The 19,572-nt window shown below is 40.1% G+C and overlaps 1 protein-coding gene across 5 annotated transcripts in view; it reads left to right on the forward strand.

The window, feature by feature from the left end:
- The window catches only part of LNX1 (ligand of numb-protein X 1), a 152,934-nt gene extending 137,492 nt beyond the window's left edge, over positions 1-15,442 (forward strand). For all 5 annotated transcript variants that reach the window (XM_072124320.1, XM_072124313.1, XM_072124326.1 and 2 more), the window contains 2 exons: positions 6,658-6,816; positions 8,684-15,442. In XM_072124320.1, coding sequence (XP_071980421.1) covers positions 6,658-6,816; positions 8,684-8,819 — 295 coding nt within the window. In that variant the 3' untranslated portion in view covers positions 8,820-15,442. The remainder of the gene's footprint in view (positions 1-6,657; positions 6,817-8,683) is intronic.
- The last annotated feature ends 4,130 nt before the right edge of the window (positions 15,443-19,572 follow it).

Consider the following 19,572-nt stretch of genomic DNA (forward strand, 5'->3'; position numbering starts at 1 on the left):
CGCAGCTCTACACAGAGCTTGCCAAAGTGGTCCTAAGACCTTGCTCGCCAGAACTTACAGTCTCTGGTACTAAATTTTGGTAGTGACTACCGTATGTAGGCACTAGGAGCTGCTGCATACTGATATTGTTTAATTATGAAAGCTTAATTATTGTCTTCATGCTACTGATATACATGGGGGATGTCTAAGCTACTGAACCAAGTCCTCCCTTTTTATAACTGCACCAATGCCAGGGAAGCTTCCTGCACAAATCCATATGCAGGTTCAACTTTATAAATAAATGATGTTGTTATATTATATGTCATTGTACAACTCATTCTGACAGTTTGTTGCTGTGTAAAGAAGGGGCATGGATCCAGAAGTCATTAATTAGATTTTTTTTTTGTATAAGTCCAGGTTCTCACCACGTTTTATGTATACGTTCAGTGTAAACATACATTAATATTGACAAATGAGGGCTTCGTTTTTGCCTCCCCCTGTCCAGTATACATTGCATACTTTGCAAAAAGCAGGATTGAAAAAAGCAGTACAGATGCTTATTTCTATCCTGCTGCCTCCTCCTGAGCAACGTGTATACTCAGCAGAGGCCATTGAAGTTTTTGGGGGGCGGATGTAGGAGTACTGCATCTTCCTCCGGCCTCTGCTGAGCGTACACCACTGTCCGTACAAGGCTTGTGAAATCTCTGTGGAAATATGTATGAATGTACAGTGGGATACGTTTGTGCCATACGTTGTATTAAACTTTTTTCCTGAAAATATTATCAATATTTTTATTTCCCCTTTTTATAAAATTATCATATCTAAATCTAATTCGGATGCTTTACTCATACACATATTTCTGAAGGTGCCGCAGCACAATTTCTGTGTAGCCGATAAAAGGTTTCTTTTTAAGGTGCCTTTGCCTGGAGTCAGACCTCACTTTGCCATTAATATTCATCTCCAGTTTCATATCTCCAGAGTCCATGGATAGAGCAACGTTCCCTTCCACTGGCCCCAAGCTGTCAGGAGTCATTATCACTGCACTGTAAATGAGATTTCTAGGGTACTCACCTCACACACATACATATTCAGACCATAAACATTTTGATATGTTGGGTTAAGATCAGGCAAGAAACTGCAGGGAACATTCATCATTGGATTTTTACCCTGTAGAATCATATCTGACTATTCTTTTACCATTTTAAGAGCTCATTCACAAGCCGCTGTTACAGCATTATCCTATCATACTTATCACTTCTATGTGACAACCATATCCCGAGACCAACAGCACCAAGGATATATATATACACACTTTGGCGATACCCAATAGGCGCTGGTAACCTGCAGTAAGGGCACTTGGCTGGCCATAGGATGGAATGAGCGCCATCCAGAGCAGATTTGCATTGTCACATTTTATTATTTCGGCTGTTCACTATACCATAAAAATAATACGTTCATCTTTATTCTATGGGCATAACAATTACGGTAATTCTGACTTACGACAGTCCCTGACTTACGAACGACCCCTACATACAAACAGGGTCCTCACCGGCGCATGCGCTGCCGAGGACCCTGTTTGTATCTAGGGGTGGCCCGTTACTCGCATGTCCTATGCCCTATTTATGAAATGCATACTGTGCCCGGTAGAAGCGTTTCCTGTAGCGCTTCTTTGTGTCACTGTTATTGTGATCTTGGTGGAGGTAACTAAGGAAGCAGTCACACAAAACCAGCGGCTTGTTCTTTATGTGCACAGAAGACCTGTACAAGCCGCTGGCATCGCGCAACTGCGTCCTTAGTGATACCAGCGGAGGACGGATACAGTGTTTTTTTTTTTATGGTTGACTTGTTTTGCAGAATACAGAACTCTTTTAGTGAGAAATGTACTTGTTTTTGCACTGCCCTGTTCTAAGAAGCATAACATTTACATTTTTTGTTTTTGGTAGCTACACTTTTTTTGGTATTATTTAATATTTTTTTCACCGGGTAAATGTTGCTTTTTGATCACTTTGTATCCTATTAGATTTTTTTTTTCTTTCACCGTACGGGTTCAGTAACAATTTTATTTTATTGTATGGGTTGTTACAGCTGCGGTCATGCCCATTATGTAATGTTTTTGATGTTGTATATGTTTTTCTACAAAGGATGGGGGCTTTAGGGAACTTGTATTCTTTTTTAATAATTTTATTTCTTTGCACTTTTTTGTTTGCTTTTATATTATCCCAATGTAGGACATGAACATGTGATCATTTGATCACTTGTTCAGTTTAATACACTGCAATACTAATATAAGATTGGTCAGCATATAAGATTGGTCAGCCAATGCATTCTGCATAGCCTAGCAGGCACACTGTTAGGTCGTGCTGAAAGCACGATCTAACAGACATGTTCTGAAGGTAGCCCTGGGGTTCTTCAGCAGTTTCCGTTGCAGCCCTGGGGTCCATCAACAACCTCCATGCCTGGCGCGGAGGGTGGGGATTGGCCGGTACTGCCCTGTAGATGCCGCTGTTACCATGACCATGGCGTCTATAGGGTTAAACATCCAGGATTGTAACTCGATCCAAGCTGTAGCTGCAGGAGCCCTGTTAAAGGTTTTTTTTAAAAAATGATTAACAAAAATTAACAAAATGCAAAAAAAATGCCCTTTTTCCCTTACTTACTTTTTGTAAACAGGAAAAACATGGGTATCTCCAAATAAGGGTATCTCCAAATAAGGTAAAGAAGAAGAATTGTTCTTTTACCCTTACTGTGATGAAAAATAAAAATAAAAAACAATGCCAAAATATTTTTTCATCCTGTTCCCCAAAATAATGGAATAAAATGCAATCACTCAGTGCCAGGTTTAGTGTTCCTATAAAATGGAAAGAACTGATAATTTGTTGCACACATGTATCTAATCTCGCCTTCTTATGGTATTCCTGCTCTTTAATATCTGCGATCCTCACTATAAATTACTATTGATGGTTCCAAGAAGCAGTAGGTGTGCCACCCTCCATGCAACCTGAGAGGGCCCTGTGTGTTAGTTTAGTACCAGCGTTCAAGAAGACCACAGGGGGGAAGAGGTGGGAGGTCAGGCCCCTTGTTCTGCCTTAACACAGAGCACATGTAGCATACATATTGCACAGATAATAAAATGCACTATGAAACATATAGAAGTAATGTCTGATGTCATAAGGCTGCAGCTGATACTTGTTGCTACTTGAGGTTTGGGGATAATATTCCATAAAATTTCCATTCTCAGTTATTAAGATCAAACTCTGACAGACCTGATCATCATTCACACAAACGTGAGATTTCTCCAGTCCTGTATTTCCATGCCGTATCAGCCCGTATCTACGTGACGTTTTTCCATCTGTATGTACTTTATACGTCCCCATAGACTTCTAGGGCATACGGAAATGAAATATGGAAGAAAATAGGACATGCTCTATATTTTTATACAGCTTGTATACAGTACGGTATTAACAATGGCGATATAAATGGTTGGACGTATTGTTCATTGAAATGAAGGTGGCGTATGTAACCCGTAAAAAAAAAAACGCTGCGGTACGTGTAGCATGCGGCCATTTTCATACAGTCGTGTGAATGCAGGCTTAGGCTACATACATCGGCGCTGCGGAGAGGAGCAGGGGATGAGCGCAGCTCCACCCCGCCCCTCTCCATAGGCATATACAGCGCACTGCGCCGTATCACATAGAAAGATAGGACATGTACCGTACCGCTCCTGTATGGTGCCGTGAGCTCATAGAAGTGTATGGGGGGGGGGGCGTATTTTGGCCGTATATACGTCGGCCGTATATATGTCCCTCATACATTTGTGTGAATGTAGCCTTAGCCTGGCCTATATATGTCCCCTTAGACGGCATTGGGCGCACAGCTCCATATGGGAGCAGTGAGGTGCAGCACACGTGCAGCACCTTACTGCTCCATGCCCGATGAAAAGATAGGACATGTCCTATCATTTCTCGGTGTACGGCGCCTCCTCTATGGAGCGCTCACCTCCTCTTCCTCTCCCCAGCACCGCTGTGTGACCGCCATACTATGATACGGTGGGCAATGGCAATGTGAATGTAACCTTAGGACGTATTTGCACCTTTTTGTAAGTAACTTTTCTCGCTTCTGTGGATGTACCGGTATTTTTATAATCGTTGAATGAACATTTCTGTGTAATAAGTTCGTTCACCAATATGGTTTCGGAATATACAGTGAGCGCGTCTTGAAAGATTTTCATCCTTGGAATGACAACTTAAGTCTGCCACCTAGTCCTACGAGGACCATGTTCTCCTGTATTGCCTATCTCTGCTCTGCTGTCCAGTGTTGGCTACGTGTAAGATTCTTTATAGTATTACCGCTAACAGTAGAGAAGGAATTGATACTAATTCTGTTAATATTACTTATATATTTTCTTATTCTAGAAATAAAATCAACTTTTAAAATACTTTGCTTTTTACTTAGATCATGATTTGGATGATGGTTCTTTGGCCCACCAGATTAAAATGGTTCAGGCCCAGCTTCTATCAACCCCTAGGAAAAAGATTCTATGGGGGACCATAGGAAATAATCCCTGTACCCACTCGGCTTCCTGATATGTCTGGTGGGGGTCTGCACATGTACAATCATGGGGCTGGACAGTAACATCGGCCTACTCTGCCGCCAGTGACACCCCCTTTCACACCCATTAGAAATTGGCCAATTTCAAGGCTCTTAGGTCAGTTTTCAGGCATGCAAGCCCTGATAGATCTTACCCCAATGATCTCGAAATTGGGTTGTGTATTATTGTGTTTGAGCTTGGGTCCACCAGAAGACTCTGTAAACATGCTAAATATTTATATAACATATAAATTGATATGGTGTGTGTAAGGAAAAGTTATACAATTTTCCAATATACTTTCTTCATCAATTCCTCACTGTTTCAGCCGCACTAGATCCCTGCTTGCTGTCCTGCTATAGAAAGCTTCTTTGTTTACTTCGACTGGATATAAATCTGTCTATCTGTGGTGGACAAGCAGGTACACGACCCGTTATATCACACAACTCCTATTATTCTCTGATAATAACTGCACCTGCAAGATCCATCACATGACCATGGATAGATTTCTATCTACTGGAAGTAACCAGCAAGCAGAGATCTAGAAAACCATGAGGAACTTATAGAGAAAGTATATTGGAAAATTGTACACAAACCATATCAGTTAATTGCTAAAAGTGTACAACCCCTTTAAATGTCTGATCGTTGTGGTGGGCCCTATCGATCAACAGAATGGGGGTTCCAAACTTTCCTTCCTTTTACCTTATTGTCATTGTAAGAAATGTGAATAAAGCAGAGGTTGAGCAGATGTCCTTGGGGCTGAAGAAAGCCACATCCATGTTTTGGAACCATTCCTATCAGGAAGGAGTGTCAGAAAATCTCCATGTGAGATACAGGACTCAATGTCAATTAAAGACTGATCCTTATGTGAAAAAGACCTGGGAAAAGATCGTAAATAAATATTTTTTACCACAATAAATAACTATTGTTTTTCTGTATATCAGATTATCAGTAATATATTTGTGAATATGTGAAGTTGATTGATTTTCTCTTCAGGCTATAATGTGTGCTTTCTTCTATAAAAATATATCTATTTTTTCAATTCTAAATTTAAAATCGAATTATAATTTACGCCCAGAATTCTATGTTACGCCCAGAATAAATCAGATACTGGCCTAAATACCCAAGCCAAGGGTTTATATTTTCTCCAGACAATTTGAAAAAGTAACCACCCACATGTCTTTACGGACTGATAGTTTAGTTTTCCAAACTACCTAATGTACTCAGTCCATTGCTTTTGGGGCCTGCGCAATCATTCATCGAAGCTACTGGTGTACACAGCGGCTTCACTGCACATGTGCCTTAACTATGGTAAACAAGGACCTGTAGATGGTTTAAGGTCCGAAATTGCCCTGATTGCTGCTCTTTAAAAGGAACGTGTCACCAGGAATTTGTTTTTTAACTGGTGTCAGGTTCCTATAACCTATGTTATGCTGATTTTAAAAATGCCTTTGACAGCATTCTGAATCATTTCATTAGGTTATAAAAGTTTATTTCACATTACTTGACTTCCTGCCAGCGGTGTGTAGTGAGTCCCTGGGGAGAAGCCGCTGCAGCCTATGTGTGCATGTGTCAGTCTCCTCTCCTCCACACTCATCCAGCTCCCTCACCCCTCCCAACTTCCTGTCATATGCATTGAGAGGAGGAAGGGGGATAGTGTGATGGAGCAGAAGAATGTACGAGGAGATACAGGCACACACAGGCTGCATCTGCCCCTCCCCTGAGTCTCACTACAGGCTGCTGGCAGGGAGGCAGGTAATGTAAATCAAGCTATTACAAACTACTAAAATCATTCAGAATGATGATAAAGGCATTTTTAAATCTGCAAAGTAAAGGCTATTGGCACCTGTCGCCTGCTAAAAATTACATTTATGGTGACAGGTTCACTTTAAGTTATATTGGAGCCGACTGAGGAATCTCACTTTTTTAAGCAAAATTGAGCTGACAGCAGATCTGATGTGTAATAGAGGAAGACAAAGTCATTAAACAAGTGAAAGCACTTAATATTAAGACGTGTGTGATCCAAAGCAAACAATAAGACAATTGAAGAGGGTTTAGGAGATGTATAAACACTTCCATTTCTCTGTGTTTAGGTATTTATACAGCTGCAGAGAAATAGTGCTGAGGAGGAATACAGCGGGGAGCCTGGGCTTCAGCTTTGTAGGAGGTTCAGAGGATTGCAACCGGAACAAGCCATTCTTTATTAAATCCATACTAGAGGGCACCCCAGCTTACCATGACGGCAGGATAAGGTAAGTCACTTTACATGTGATATCAATGCACTAGTCGATTTTTTATTTATTGACTTCTCAAAAAACCCTTATAAGTGGAACTTTAGATATATTATGTAGAGCTCTCCAAAGATTTCCAATAGTCCTCAGATCTGGTTGATATTTTTTTTTGGGGGGGGGGGGGGGGATAGGGAATTTATGATTCTTAAAGTGCAAAAATGAAAGTGTTTAAAGTTCACTAAAATTTTTGTCTTTATTGTAATAAATGTCACATCCTACATAAACATAGGGAAGATTGTCAGCTCACCGGAGATTCACCTAGGTGCAGCCTACAAGCACGGACAACCTTGGCCACAGCTAGAAAAATTTACTTGGTGCAAACAATCACATCCAGTTCCAGGAAAAGCTTCAATAGTGATAACCTTTATTCGACTGATCTATAATAATCCATGGTCCTGAGAGGATAAAAAAGACATACGAGGCAGACAGAGTCTACTTATTTTGGAATATATCGCTATACTTGGCAAATCATATAATATCGCTAATCAATCTTTAAGCACACACCCGGGGTGCCATGTGATTTGGGTTGTCGATGATATTGTATTTGCATTGGCATGAATAAGAACAGACATTCAAAACACATAGGATAAGTCCTTGTATTGCCTACTTTCAAGTGGTATGAAATAAAAGAAATCATTTTTATATGGAAGTGCAGTAGCAATATTTTCCTTTCTTCTGTCATTGGGAGACAATGTTGTGCACAATCATGTAAGTTTCCCATGAATCCAGATACACCCATTACATCCTACCCAATGCAACATCAAAATTGCAATGATTTTTTTTATCAATTGCAGACACTAGATCCCTAGCCTTACATTCACCAGACAATGGGGGAGATTTATCATACACCGTTACTTGTATGTGGCTTATACCTCCTGATGTATCCGGCAGGCGGTTGTTTTGTGCAGAAATCATGTGAACATTGAAGGTGCGTTCACACATTCAGTTCTTCAGATGCAGTTTTTGATGCCCAAACCAGGAGAAGAGTGAAAATAGAGGAGGAGCAGCACTTAATGATATGTTCTCATCCTTTGTGATCCATACCTTCTTTTGGCTTCAAAAAATGCATCTGAAAAACTGAATGTGTGGCTGCATCATCAAGGTGAATATTGCAGACACTGAAAAGGAAGGAACACCCAGCACCAGCCCACTCTGCCACGGTGTGATGTCTATATAAGATGATCAATTTCTAAATATATATCCTGACATATGGGAATAAAAGTACCCTTTTTTTGTTTTTTGAATTTTGGAGTGCTGACATTTATCTTTATATTTATACATATATAAAATATATATACTTTCTGCATATACAAATAAGTCTGGTCGAGACCCTAAGGCTACATTCACACAGCCGTTGGGGGTTGTATATATATGTCCACTATATGTACGTCCCCCATGGGCTGTCAATGGGTGCAATGAGCAGTACGGAGCGGTGCGGTGGTGCATACGTGCAGCATCGCACCGTTTCGTACTCGGGAAAAGATAGGTCATGTATCTCTATGGAGAGGGGGGGGCGAGCAATGGCAGGCACACGTTAGCCTAAATTTGTATTTATACACAGCAGCCAATCTGAGTTTACAGAACTTCAGGGGGAGGGTAATAAGACATAAGACAGGGGGGGGGGTGTGTCTCAGACTACTTGTAGCTAAGATGTAGTCATAGATTACAGGATTACATCTCTGCCCCATCTAAGAAATATAAATAGCAGGTAGTCATTACTTGTAGCTACTACATTTTTGAGCTTCTGATTAAATAATTTCTTTGTTATACTATTTCCATGAATAGATTGTATGCCATAAAATATAACATATACTGTGTCTTTCTACAGATGTGGTGATATAATCTTGGCTGTAAATGGGAGAAGCACGTCTGGTATTCCCTACAACCTCCTAGTAAGGATGCTAAAAGAACTGAAAGGAAGAGTGGTACTCACCATTGTGTCATGGCCAGGGTCCTTCTTGTAGAGCGTGACTGTCACTTATCTTACATTCCACATGACGTTCCTCTTCTCACGTGTTCTTAATACCGGTATTAGATTTTTTTTTAACCACTTGTTTGTCATTTTTGGGTGTAAATGACCACAGATGTGTTTCTCATGCATGCAAAAAAATGTGTTCTTAAATCTCCAGAGATCAAGCACTTTTCCACCATCCTCAAGAGGAATCTAACTGTTTAGATGTTTGTTGTCTGTTACGTGACAGATGTTACCTGTGTGTTACTCCCGGTATCTGTGTGTTACATTAACATACTGTATACATCATTCAGCCACCAGTGCTGATGTGATCACACATAGCGGAAACCGATACAGTCCTAGAGCCATTTTTTGTGGAACCATCTTGAAAGTCCATTTGTTACCCTGTTCTTCATCATTGACCTATCTCTTATCTGGAAGGCAACACAAATTTCCTTCAGTTTCCTTCAGTTCCCAAAGCCATTATTACCTAACTGATCAGTCTGATAAGTCAAACTCAAGATTGATGACCTTTGCCGAACTGTTGGAGGCCTCTGTGTTATACCGTTTTCTGCCTATTTGCCAAATAACCAGAGATAACCAATTTGGGCCAAAGTGTTTATCTTCATATTGAACATACACCGCACTTTATATGTCATTTTAGAAAGAAAATGCATGAACTGAATGAGGATGGTGAAATCTACAAGCTCAGTATAGGCACAATATGTGAATGGTAATGTCTCATATGGGTGATCCAACTCACTGACCAGTGTCTGGACGTTGGATATGATGAAGCTGTTAAATTGTAAGACATTAAGTAATGCAAATATGGTGCAGTTTTCACATCTAAATTCGGTTAATCCAGTCAACTTTTTCATTGGTCTTAGCCAAGCGTTTGTCTTGTCATGTATTGGGGAAGTGTTGGGAAGCCATTTACACATAAGAGTCCCAACAAATTCAGTGGGTTTATACTAAATTTGCTGATTCAGTCCCATGAAAATTGGGGCATGTCCCTTTCTGAAAAGATCTTTTGTACATCTGCTGTACTTATGTATCCACATTGTAAAAGGTGTACATTGTCTTCATGGATCCCAACTCAACGGCATGCTGCAATAATGTACCGAAAACCTTCTCAACTGCTTCATTGTATTCAACTCCAAGTACACAGGTTTCACTGCCAGAGACTTGCGCTGTGCTAACCAGGAAGCCAAACATTCGGTTTATAGTACGGTCTAATAATAATAATTTATTGGCTTAGAATTATACAATATTGTGTTGCAAATCATCTCCATTCAGTTTAGCTTTTCTCTTAAGAAATATAAAGCATTCCTTGGTGAATTACACTTTACCTTTCAGGGATTTCTATAGGACCAAACGATGACCACTCCCGGGTGATGGAGATTATACATGTTGTGTGCGTATGTGTCCATCATTCATATAACCCAGAGGAAATATGGTTGCATATGGAAGAACACCAGCATATTGTTTGTTTTTCTTTTGCATATTTTTAGACTTTTTTTTTAGGATAATGACAGTGACCAAAGTAATGAACAATAATTACATACAATAAGGCTAAATTAAGGAGCAAAGACCTCTGCAGAATTATAGTATTTCAATGTTAAACGCTGCTCCGTATATACTGTATTCAGTATTACATGATGGTCTTATTCTAGACTGGTTGTAGCCAGTGTACAGCAACCACTTTGTCATGGGTTACATATGGTAAGGGCGGTCTCTGAAGATGTTGTGGAACCTGAACACATCATGCCCTCTCTAGAAGTGTAACTAAGGAAAAAACAGTCTACTGCGGCAGAACTTTGTGCATAACCCTGTGTTCCTCTGTAACAGTGCCTGGCCTGGCACTAGCGAAAGAAAAAGCTCAGACTGCTAGCTTTTAAAAAAAAAAAAAAAAGGTTTTTAGCCTACAAGTGAGGAACAAGACATATCTACCATTAAGTAGGTCTGGGCGAAAGAAACTGTATATAAATGTATTTTTATGCCCCAAGAATCAGGGACCTCAGGAGTTCTCGATGAATGACAGGTTAGTTAAATACGCATGAATAAACTGATAACATATAAAATTATAAAGACACTTATTTTTGTATGCAATTTTTTTTTAGTATAATATTCTTTGAATTAGTGGAGGAACCAGCAAGTGTTTTACCCACCCTATACTGCCCTTATCATCTGCTGCATCAAGTAATGACTTTCCCAATGGTGCCCCTCACTAAGCTTTCTGTTGCTTTAAAAGCCTTCAAAACCTTAGATTAGCATATGTACGTTTACTGTAAAGGGGTATTCCCATTTCAGCAGTTTGATGTTATTGCTTGTATGATGAACAGTTATACAATTTTCCAATATACTTTCTGTATAAATGCCTCACTGTTTTCTAGATCTATGCTTGCTGTCTTGCTAAAGAAAGCTTCTGTATTTGTTTCTTGAGGACAGAAATCTATCCCTGGTCATGTGATGTCACACAGGTGCAGGCTCGTCATATCACACAGCTCGGATTACACTGGCGTGAAGGTGGCGGATTGGGGAAAATAATCGCAAAAGCTAGCAATAAGCTAGCATTTGCGATTATTTCAGGGCCTCTGCGCCACTGGCGGTGCGCAGAGGTCCTGATAAATATGCCCCAATGACTGGAAGAGGTTGTGACTAGTTAAGGTAAATTTGCATATATAACATAACATTTCAGAAGCAAAAACCTTTCTGAGGGGCACCAAGGGAAAGGTCATTACTTGATGTTGGATATATACTGTGGACTGTTTGGGGTCGTAAAACCACCACTTAATTTTTCTCCTAGATAATAAACAATGGGGTTTTTTCTTTGATAATTTGGTGAAAAAGGCAAATGTTCATATATGCCACAGTAAAGAATAATAAAATTGTACAGTATAATTCAGGAAGATGTTCTAGTACCATGACTATGGATGTGCAATATATAAGATGATATAGAATTATTGCTTATACTAGTGTATTAGTGGTTATCAGTGATCGGATTGTAGATAAATAAGATTAGGGTTTGTGAGTATAAATCTGCTTAAATGGACATGGCAAATTTTAACACACTACACAAGAATGGAAGACACATGAATAAAGGATAGAAAATGCAGCACCAGACCAAGCAATGGATGTTCAGGCTTATATCAAACTGTGTATAAGGAAGTTAGAAAAAATGAAAAGGCTGAAACTTCATTTGTACTTTACCTCATGGAAATTATATAACTTTTGGCTGCAATGCACAATTTATTGATATTTTTATTAAGCGTCATGTCATTGCCGAAAACAGTAATTATCCTTTAGCCAGAGAACTATTCTCATGTATGAACAAATGGATTTGGCATGCTGAAATACAGTGGCCCCATCTTTTCTACATCTGCCAATTATTTCGTACAACTTAGATGGTTGGCCAGTCATGCCAAAATTCTCCACTTTGGCAAAAACCTAATGGCCCACTTTTTTGTGTTTTCACCAGTTTTCTGTCTGACTTTGCACTAGAAAGAATGTGCAAACTGCTTGAGCATGTATTTATAAAGTGTCTGCACCAGTTTTGTGTCGCGGCTGCACTGTGTCTGACAAGACAGAAAAAATTTGCACCTAAAGGGGCTTGGTACTGTTTAGTCGGACCCTGCGCAAGAATTCTTCAGCATGAAAGTGCACAAAAAAAAAACATGGTGCATCTTCCCACAGCAGTGCAGGGAGCGCCAGATTCTTGAACAACGTTCGTCGCAATGCATGAATCTCATGCACCCTGCACACTACACAGGAAAACTGTACTTTTTTTGTAAATGTGGGCCAATGTGTATTGTCCAATTCATCTGAAACTTGTCTCTAGTAAAAATTATAGATCAAATAGATTTTAGGGTTTTAAAGTATTTTAAAGGATTGTGTCTGGAGGAGAGCGATCTATTATAGAACATTTGCCGGCCTTCAGGTCCACATCATGGCACTTAGAAAAAGGATCTCAAAACTGGAGAGGTCATACTGAGATAATATGAACCCACATATTAGGTGCTATAAAAAGAATAAAGAACACCAGCTGCTTGGAATCATTAGAATTGGTTCTTCTCAGTACTGACCATTGATAAACCTACAGTAACTTGGCTTATTATTGTGAGCCACCAATTAATCAAACCAGGAACACCAAAGATATATAATATTTAGCTCATGGTACAGGTTTACAATGGATGCTGCTATCACATTAAATAGGTAAGAAATAGATATGTTGGTGGGTTCATGATAGTTGTATATAGCTGCTGACACTAACTTGGAAATTACAAGAAATAACACCTCCACCCCGCCTGTGCCGCTCTCATTTCCCATAATACTGCTTTCTAAACACATGTGATGCTTTTGTATGATGAATATTGGAATAATTCCATTAGGGGCATTTCTGAATATGTGGCTTGGAAGGTGATTTATGTAACAACCAACATATCCAAGTTTTATCGGAATATCTTCAAATATATTTAACTATGACCAATAAAAACCAATGAAATGGTGCACCATACAGTCACTGCCAGCTTCAAGTGCACTGCATGGAATAGGCCACGTTTCATAAATTATCTATAGGGATCGTGTATATATTCAGTCTGGGAAAACAGGGTTCATGAAGACAGGTATCTGTCCTGAATCAAAGTTATGAGGCTGCTAGTTCACGCCTCAGCACGGGACTGTAAGATGTCCAGAGTATCACATTGTAGTGCAGTCCCTTACAGAATAAAAAACTGTGATGAAAAGAGTTTCGGTCAGGAATCTGTCTTCAGTCTGGTCAGAAAAACTGATATATGCACCATTTTTCCCTACTGAATGCGGCTTGTTAAGAAGCCCCGGCAATCGTTGAGCATTCTCCACCATTGATGAGGCTTTAGGTAGAATCCACTGCAATCGGTCATGTTTCGAGGGACTCTTCACATGCTGTTATGATCAATTTTTCAGGAACAGCCACAGGCTCTCTTTCAATGGGATAATCCTTTTCTTGTGACCTACTATGGGCGCATTCAGACGTTTTGGTAAAAATCACATTAAAAACAGCTCAGAAAAAGTCCACAGCATCTACAACTAATGCGGATTTTGCTGCCCAGTCTGAATGCACCACTACCCCTAGTAGTACTGGAGTAACTCTTCTCTGAGGCTTTTGATGAAATCAGTAAATTTTTGCGCAACTTGGCCATAAAATTGTATTTTAAAAAATTCAACTTGAAGTTTACATCCTATATATTGATGTTTCTCTGCACTGTAGTTATGTTTTAGACTAGGGTTACACAAAGATTGTGGTCGCATAAAGATCACAAGGTTGCAATGTGGCACTGCAGCTAATGTTTGCAGTGACGTAATAGATGTGAAAAATGTAATCTGCTGGATTTTTGAATGCACATTTTTAGTAAAATGAGAGGACCTAATGTTCAAGTTTGCATTCAGCCGCCTGACCTGAACATATTGCTGGATTGGCGGCCGAACAGCCGATCAGGAGGCCAAGCCTGCACTTGAGCGCTGGGTCTGTCAAGGGTGGCTACAGACTTTATTGGGTGTTGCAAATCCCAAACAGAATGTAATTACCCACCAGATTTCATGCTAAAATACCATTGTCTGCAGATAAATCTAATCTTCTTTTGTCCTGTCCTGGAGTTGTGACCCAAATCACTGTGTAGCCCTATCTCTATAGTTATGAAACAAAGAAAAAACAAAGAAAATACTAAGAAAATGGGTATTAGTTGACATTCTCGTTCTAGGAGTTGCGGCAATGGATGTCTGCATACCTTTGCAACTATTTTTGGGCAAGTTGTTTGTGCCCACAGCTCCAATGCAGAAATATGTTGCCATGCCAACAGACTACAAATAAATGTGGTGTAGTCTGTTCTCAGTCGTCATTCATCTGTCTCTTACTTTTTGTTAACTTTATGAGGTGTATGTAAGAATTTCCGCCTGCTTAGGATCTGAAAACACAAAATAATAGAAGATTGGCTCATTTTAGAAGCTTTGGAACAATAAAAAACAGATCGACCAAAAACGCAAGAATAATCCTCTCTTGTGGACACGGCCCTAGTATCTGCCTTGTAGTAAGGTTTTAATTCTGGACTGCCATATAACCCAATGTAGGTGTGAATGTATCTATGTATGGGATATGCGGATAATTTACTTGGGACTGCCTAATATCATGCATTACTCTGACATCACAATGACATAAACCCGACCCATATTACTTATAATCCAGTATCCTAGCTAGAAATGACACTGACATGTCCCTATATCACAAGATGTGCCTGACAATAGTCTTTTCAATACAGATCTATAGGAAACTCCTTCCTGTCTTCTTTCTACCACTTTTGTCTTTGCTGTTGTATTTATAAGGGTCAGTCATTGCTATTTACAGATGAACCGTTTTGTATTTGTGAAGTGTAAATTAATAAAAGTGATTTTTTTTTTCTTTGGACTGGTTATTGCATGTCATGAACCATTTAAAATATTTTTCTAATCTAGATAATGGGTTTCTACAAATGTAACTGTTTAAATATTTTTTCTCATGTGTCAATGAAATTATTTTTTGTAAAAGTATTGTTTCTAAAAATGTGTAAAAGTGAAAACAGATTATATTTGCTGTCAATAAAAGTCAACTTCATTTATATTCTACAACCTCTTCTGACTCTTATTTTTTTTAAAGGACATCTACCATCAGGATGCAGGATTGTAAACCAAGCACAATGATATACTGGTGCGCACCCCCTCTGGCAGGATCTGCTCTTCTTTTAGCTTTTTATGCCCTTGTTTTTAAGAAAAAAATTCTTTAAAAGTATGCAAATGATCCTGAGGGGCTCCTGGCTTCATAGATGTCAATGGATTCTAGAGCTCTTCAGGCTCCATGCCTAATTTTTAAAACCTTTTTTTGTAAAAACAAGGGCTTAAAAAGCTAAAAGAAGAATGGATTCTGACAGGGACAGGGGTCACACACCTATATGTAAGTGTTCTTGTTTTACAATCCTTCATCCTGGTGGTAGATTTCATATAATAAAAGAAACATTTTTTTTTTTTCTAACAAAACAGGCTCCATTTTAGAATACATGAAAAAATGTTTAGGAATGATACTGCCATGGGGAATCTACCACTGTATCCACTTCGGTAGATTGGTAGATTTCCTTTAAGCAGTTGTTTCCCAAGCAGCGATGTCCAAGCTATAGCTTTCTGGCTGTTTTCAAACTGGCTTCCATAAGCCAGAAAGGTTAGAGACTACTGCTCTGAAGGACATAATGGTGCCCATATAGGAAACCTTTATCTTTTAGCAAAACTAGATGATTGGGTTCAGTCAATGAGAGAAGTGAGCACCTATCATCTCCTTTAAAGGGGTATTTCAGATGATCAATTTCAGATCAGCAGGGGCTCGACCTCTAGTACTTTGGTCAATTGACTGGTAGAAGTGGTCATGGCGCTCTGGAAAATATTACAATACTTTCCTGTTAAAATATAGAGTTTAAGATATATTCGCCGTATAAGACTACCCCTTTTCCAATGCATACAAAACACCGGTAAAAAAAAAAAAAAAAAACTGATTTGAATTTAACATGGTCCTTTTTTAATTTAAATTCTTATGACATGCAGGTATATAGCAGGAAAACTGCAATAAAACTACAACAACAACATTACCATCGTCCATTTTACTGTAAATGTTACCATACTGTACCTTAAATTTTTATTTTATTAAAAATTCCAAATGCAATGAAAATGGGGAAAAAACGCATTTGCGCCATTTTCTTGTAGGATTGGATATTACGTCTTTCACTGAGCGCCCCAAATGACATGTCTACTTTATTCTTTGGGTCGGTACGATTAAGGGGATACCAAAGTTGTATAGGTTTTATAATGTTTTCATACATTTACAAAAATGAAAACCTCCTGTACAAAAATAATTTTTTTGATTTTGCCAAATTCTGGCGCTAATAACTTTTTTATACTTTGGTGTACGGAGTTGTGGGTGGTGTCATTTTTTGCGAAATTTGATAATATTTTCAATGATATCATTTTTAGGACTGTACCTTTTGATCACTTTTTATAGATTTTTTTATATTTTTCAAAATGGCAAAAAAGTGCCATTTTCGACTTTGGGCGTTATTTTCAGTTACGGGGTTAAACGCATTGAAAAAACGTTATCATATTTTGATAGATCGGGCATTTTCGGACGCGTCAATACCTGATGTGTTTATGATTTTTACTGTTTATTTATATTTATGTCAGTTCTAGGGAAAGGGGGGTGATTTGAAATTTTAGGGGTTTTTTTATTATATATTTTTTTTTTTTTACTATTTTTCAGACTCCCTAGGGTACTTTAACCCTAGGTTGTCTGATCGATCCTATCATATACTGCCATACTACAGTATGGCAGTATATGGGGATTTTCCTCCTCATTCATTACAATGTGCTATCAGCACATTGTAACGAAGGGGTTAAAAAGAAATAGCCTCGGGTCTTCGGAAGACCCGAGGCTACCATGGAGACGGATCGCCGCCCCCGATGACGTCACGGGGAGCGGCGATCCCAGGTAAGATGGCGGCGCCCATGCGCCGCTATCTTTTTGAGGCTGCCGGCAAAGCTGTAAAATTGATGGAAAGTAAAATAATCCCGACAGGTTTTGGAGAAGTGCAAGCGCCAGTTATAAGTGTTCATTCCTTCTTCTGCCTTGAGGACCTAGTCCTCGGAGCCCAATCTGTGGTACCTCTACAGTCGGTGGCCGATATTGAAAGCAGCATCTCCATTTCGATGTGCTTTCCGGCACAACAAAATAAGGTGATCAGTATTGAAAGTATCCTTCTGCCATACTGAAAGGTAACCTGCACTAGGGAGAGCGACGTGTCACATCTATCTGACACATGGCACCAGGGCCGGATTATAGGCGGGGCTCCCGGGGCTCGAGCCCCGGGGCCCCCACCATCTTGCCCCCCCCCCCTAGGGGGGGCATAGGTGAGCGCCTCCCCGGCGATCCAGCCCCTGCATAAACTGCCCGCCCACTCATCCTGCTGCATGGGGAGCCGCCCCCCGCCACTCCGCCCCCCTCCGGCAGAGGTGACAAGCAACCCCGCTCGCTCCCCGCTGCGCTCAATCCCAGCTTAACACCGCCCCCGGCTCCCCGCCCCCTGCTCCGCTTCGCTCAATCCCGGCTTAACATCGCCTCCGTCTCCCCGCCCCGCTCTCACCCCGCTCAACACCGCCTTCCCTTACCCTCGCTCCCCGCTCCTCTCGCTCACCGCTCCTCTCGCTCACCGCTCCGCTCGCTCCCCCCCCCACTCCTCTCGCTTACAAACCCCCCGCTCCTTTCGCTCATCACCCCCCCGCTCGTATATACAGTGTATATACAGTGTATATATGTATATACTGTGTATTTATGCATCTACTGTGTAGATATGTATATACTGTATATACATTCATCTACTGTGTAAATGTGTATATATGTATATGCTGTGCATATATGCATCTACTGTGTATATATGTATATACTGTATATATGCATCTACTGTGTGTATATGTATATACTGTGTATTTATGCATCTACTGTGTATATATGTATATACTGTGTATTTATGCATCTACTGTGTATATATGTATATACTGTGTATTTATGCATCTACTGTGTATATATGTATATACTGTGTATTTATGCATCTACTGTGTATATACTGTGTATAGATGCATATACTGTGTTTATACACGCATATATTTATATAAGCATATATGTGTGTACATTTATATATATGTGAATGATGTGGTTTTTGTATATACTGTGTATATGGAATGTATGTATATACTATATATATATATATATATATATATATATATATATACACATATGTACATATATATATATGTTTCGTGCTGTCGCCGCTGTATGTAGCTGTGTTACTGGGGGCGAGGCGGCTGTATGTAGCTGTGTTACTGGGGATGAGGCGGCTGTATGTAGCTGTGTTACTGGGGATGAGGCGGCTGTATGTAGCGGTGTTACTGGGGGCAAGGCGGCTGTATGTAGCGTTGTTACTGGGGGCGAGGCGGCTGTATGTAGCTGTGTTACTGGGGGCGAGGCGGCTGTATGTAGCAGTGTTACTGGGGGCGAGGCGGCTGTATGTAACTGTGTTACTGGGGATGAGGCGGCTGTATGTAGCGGTGTTACTGGGGGCAAGGCGGCTGTATGTAGCTGTGTTACTGGGGGCGAGGCGGCTGTATGTAGCTGTGTTACTGGGGACGAGGCAGCTGTATGTAGCTGTGTTACTGGGGACGAGGCGGCTGTATGTAGCTGTGTTACTGGTGTGAGGCGGCTGTATGTAGCTGTGTTACTGGTGTGAGGCGGCTGTATGTAGCTGTGTTACTGCTGGGATAGTGGAAAGGAAGCAGGAGGACGTGTGTGTGTGTACGCTACACTTAGTGGGGGCCTCCACCAGATTTTGCGCCCAAGGGTCCCCACCAACCTTAATCCGGCCCTGCATGGCACCAGTGTAGCTCAGTTTCCCTTTAAAAGAATAGGACTATGTATAATGCCGTGCGTTATACATAGTCCTATTGTGAAAAAGTGAAAAAGCCACAGCCAATCCCTTTATAATAAAAAGTTTAGTGTGGATTCACTATGTGAATGTGTTGCAGGTCCGTTGCGCGCTTGCTTCATTTCCGCATTTTTTCCACGTGTGTTATGCTTCCGTTTTTTTCACGTCTGCAAAAAATAAAACTGAAGGTTTAACATCCCCATCCTCAGTAGTGAAAAAAAATTGACTTTAGCTGTAAGGAGACAT

This window comes from Engystomops pustulosus, chromosome 1, assembly GCF_040894005.1.
Source record: "Engystomops pustulosus chromosome 1, aEngPut4.maternal, whole genome shotgun sequence".
In the NCBI taxonomy this organism is placed as follows: domain Eukaryota; kingdom Metazoa; phylum Chordata; class Amphibia; order Anura; family Leptodactylidae; genus Engystomops; species Engystomops pustulosus.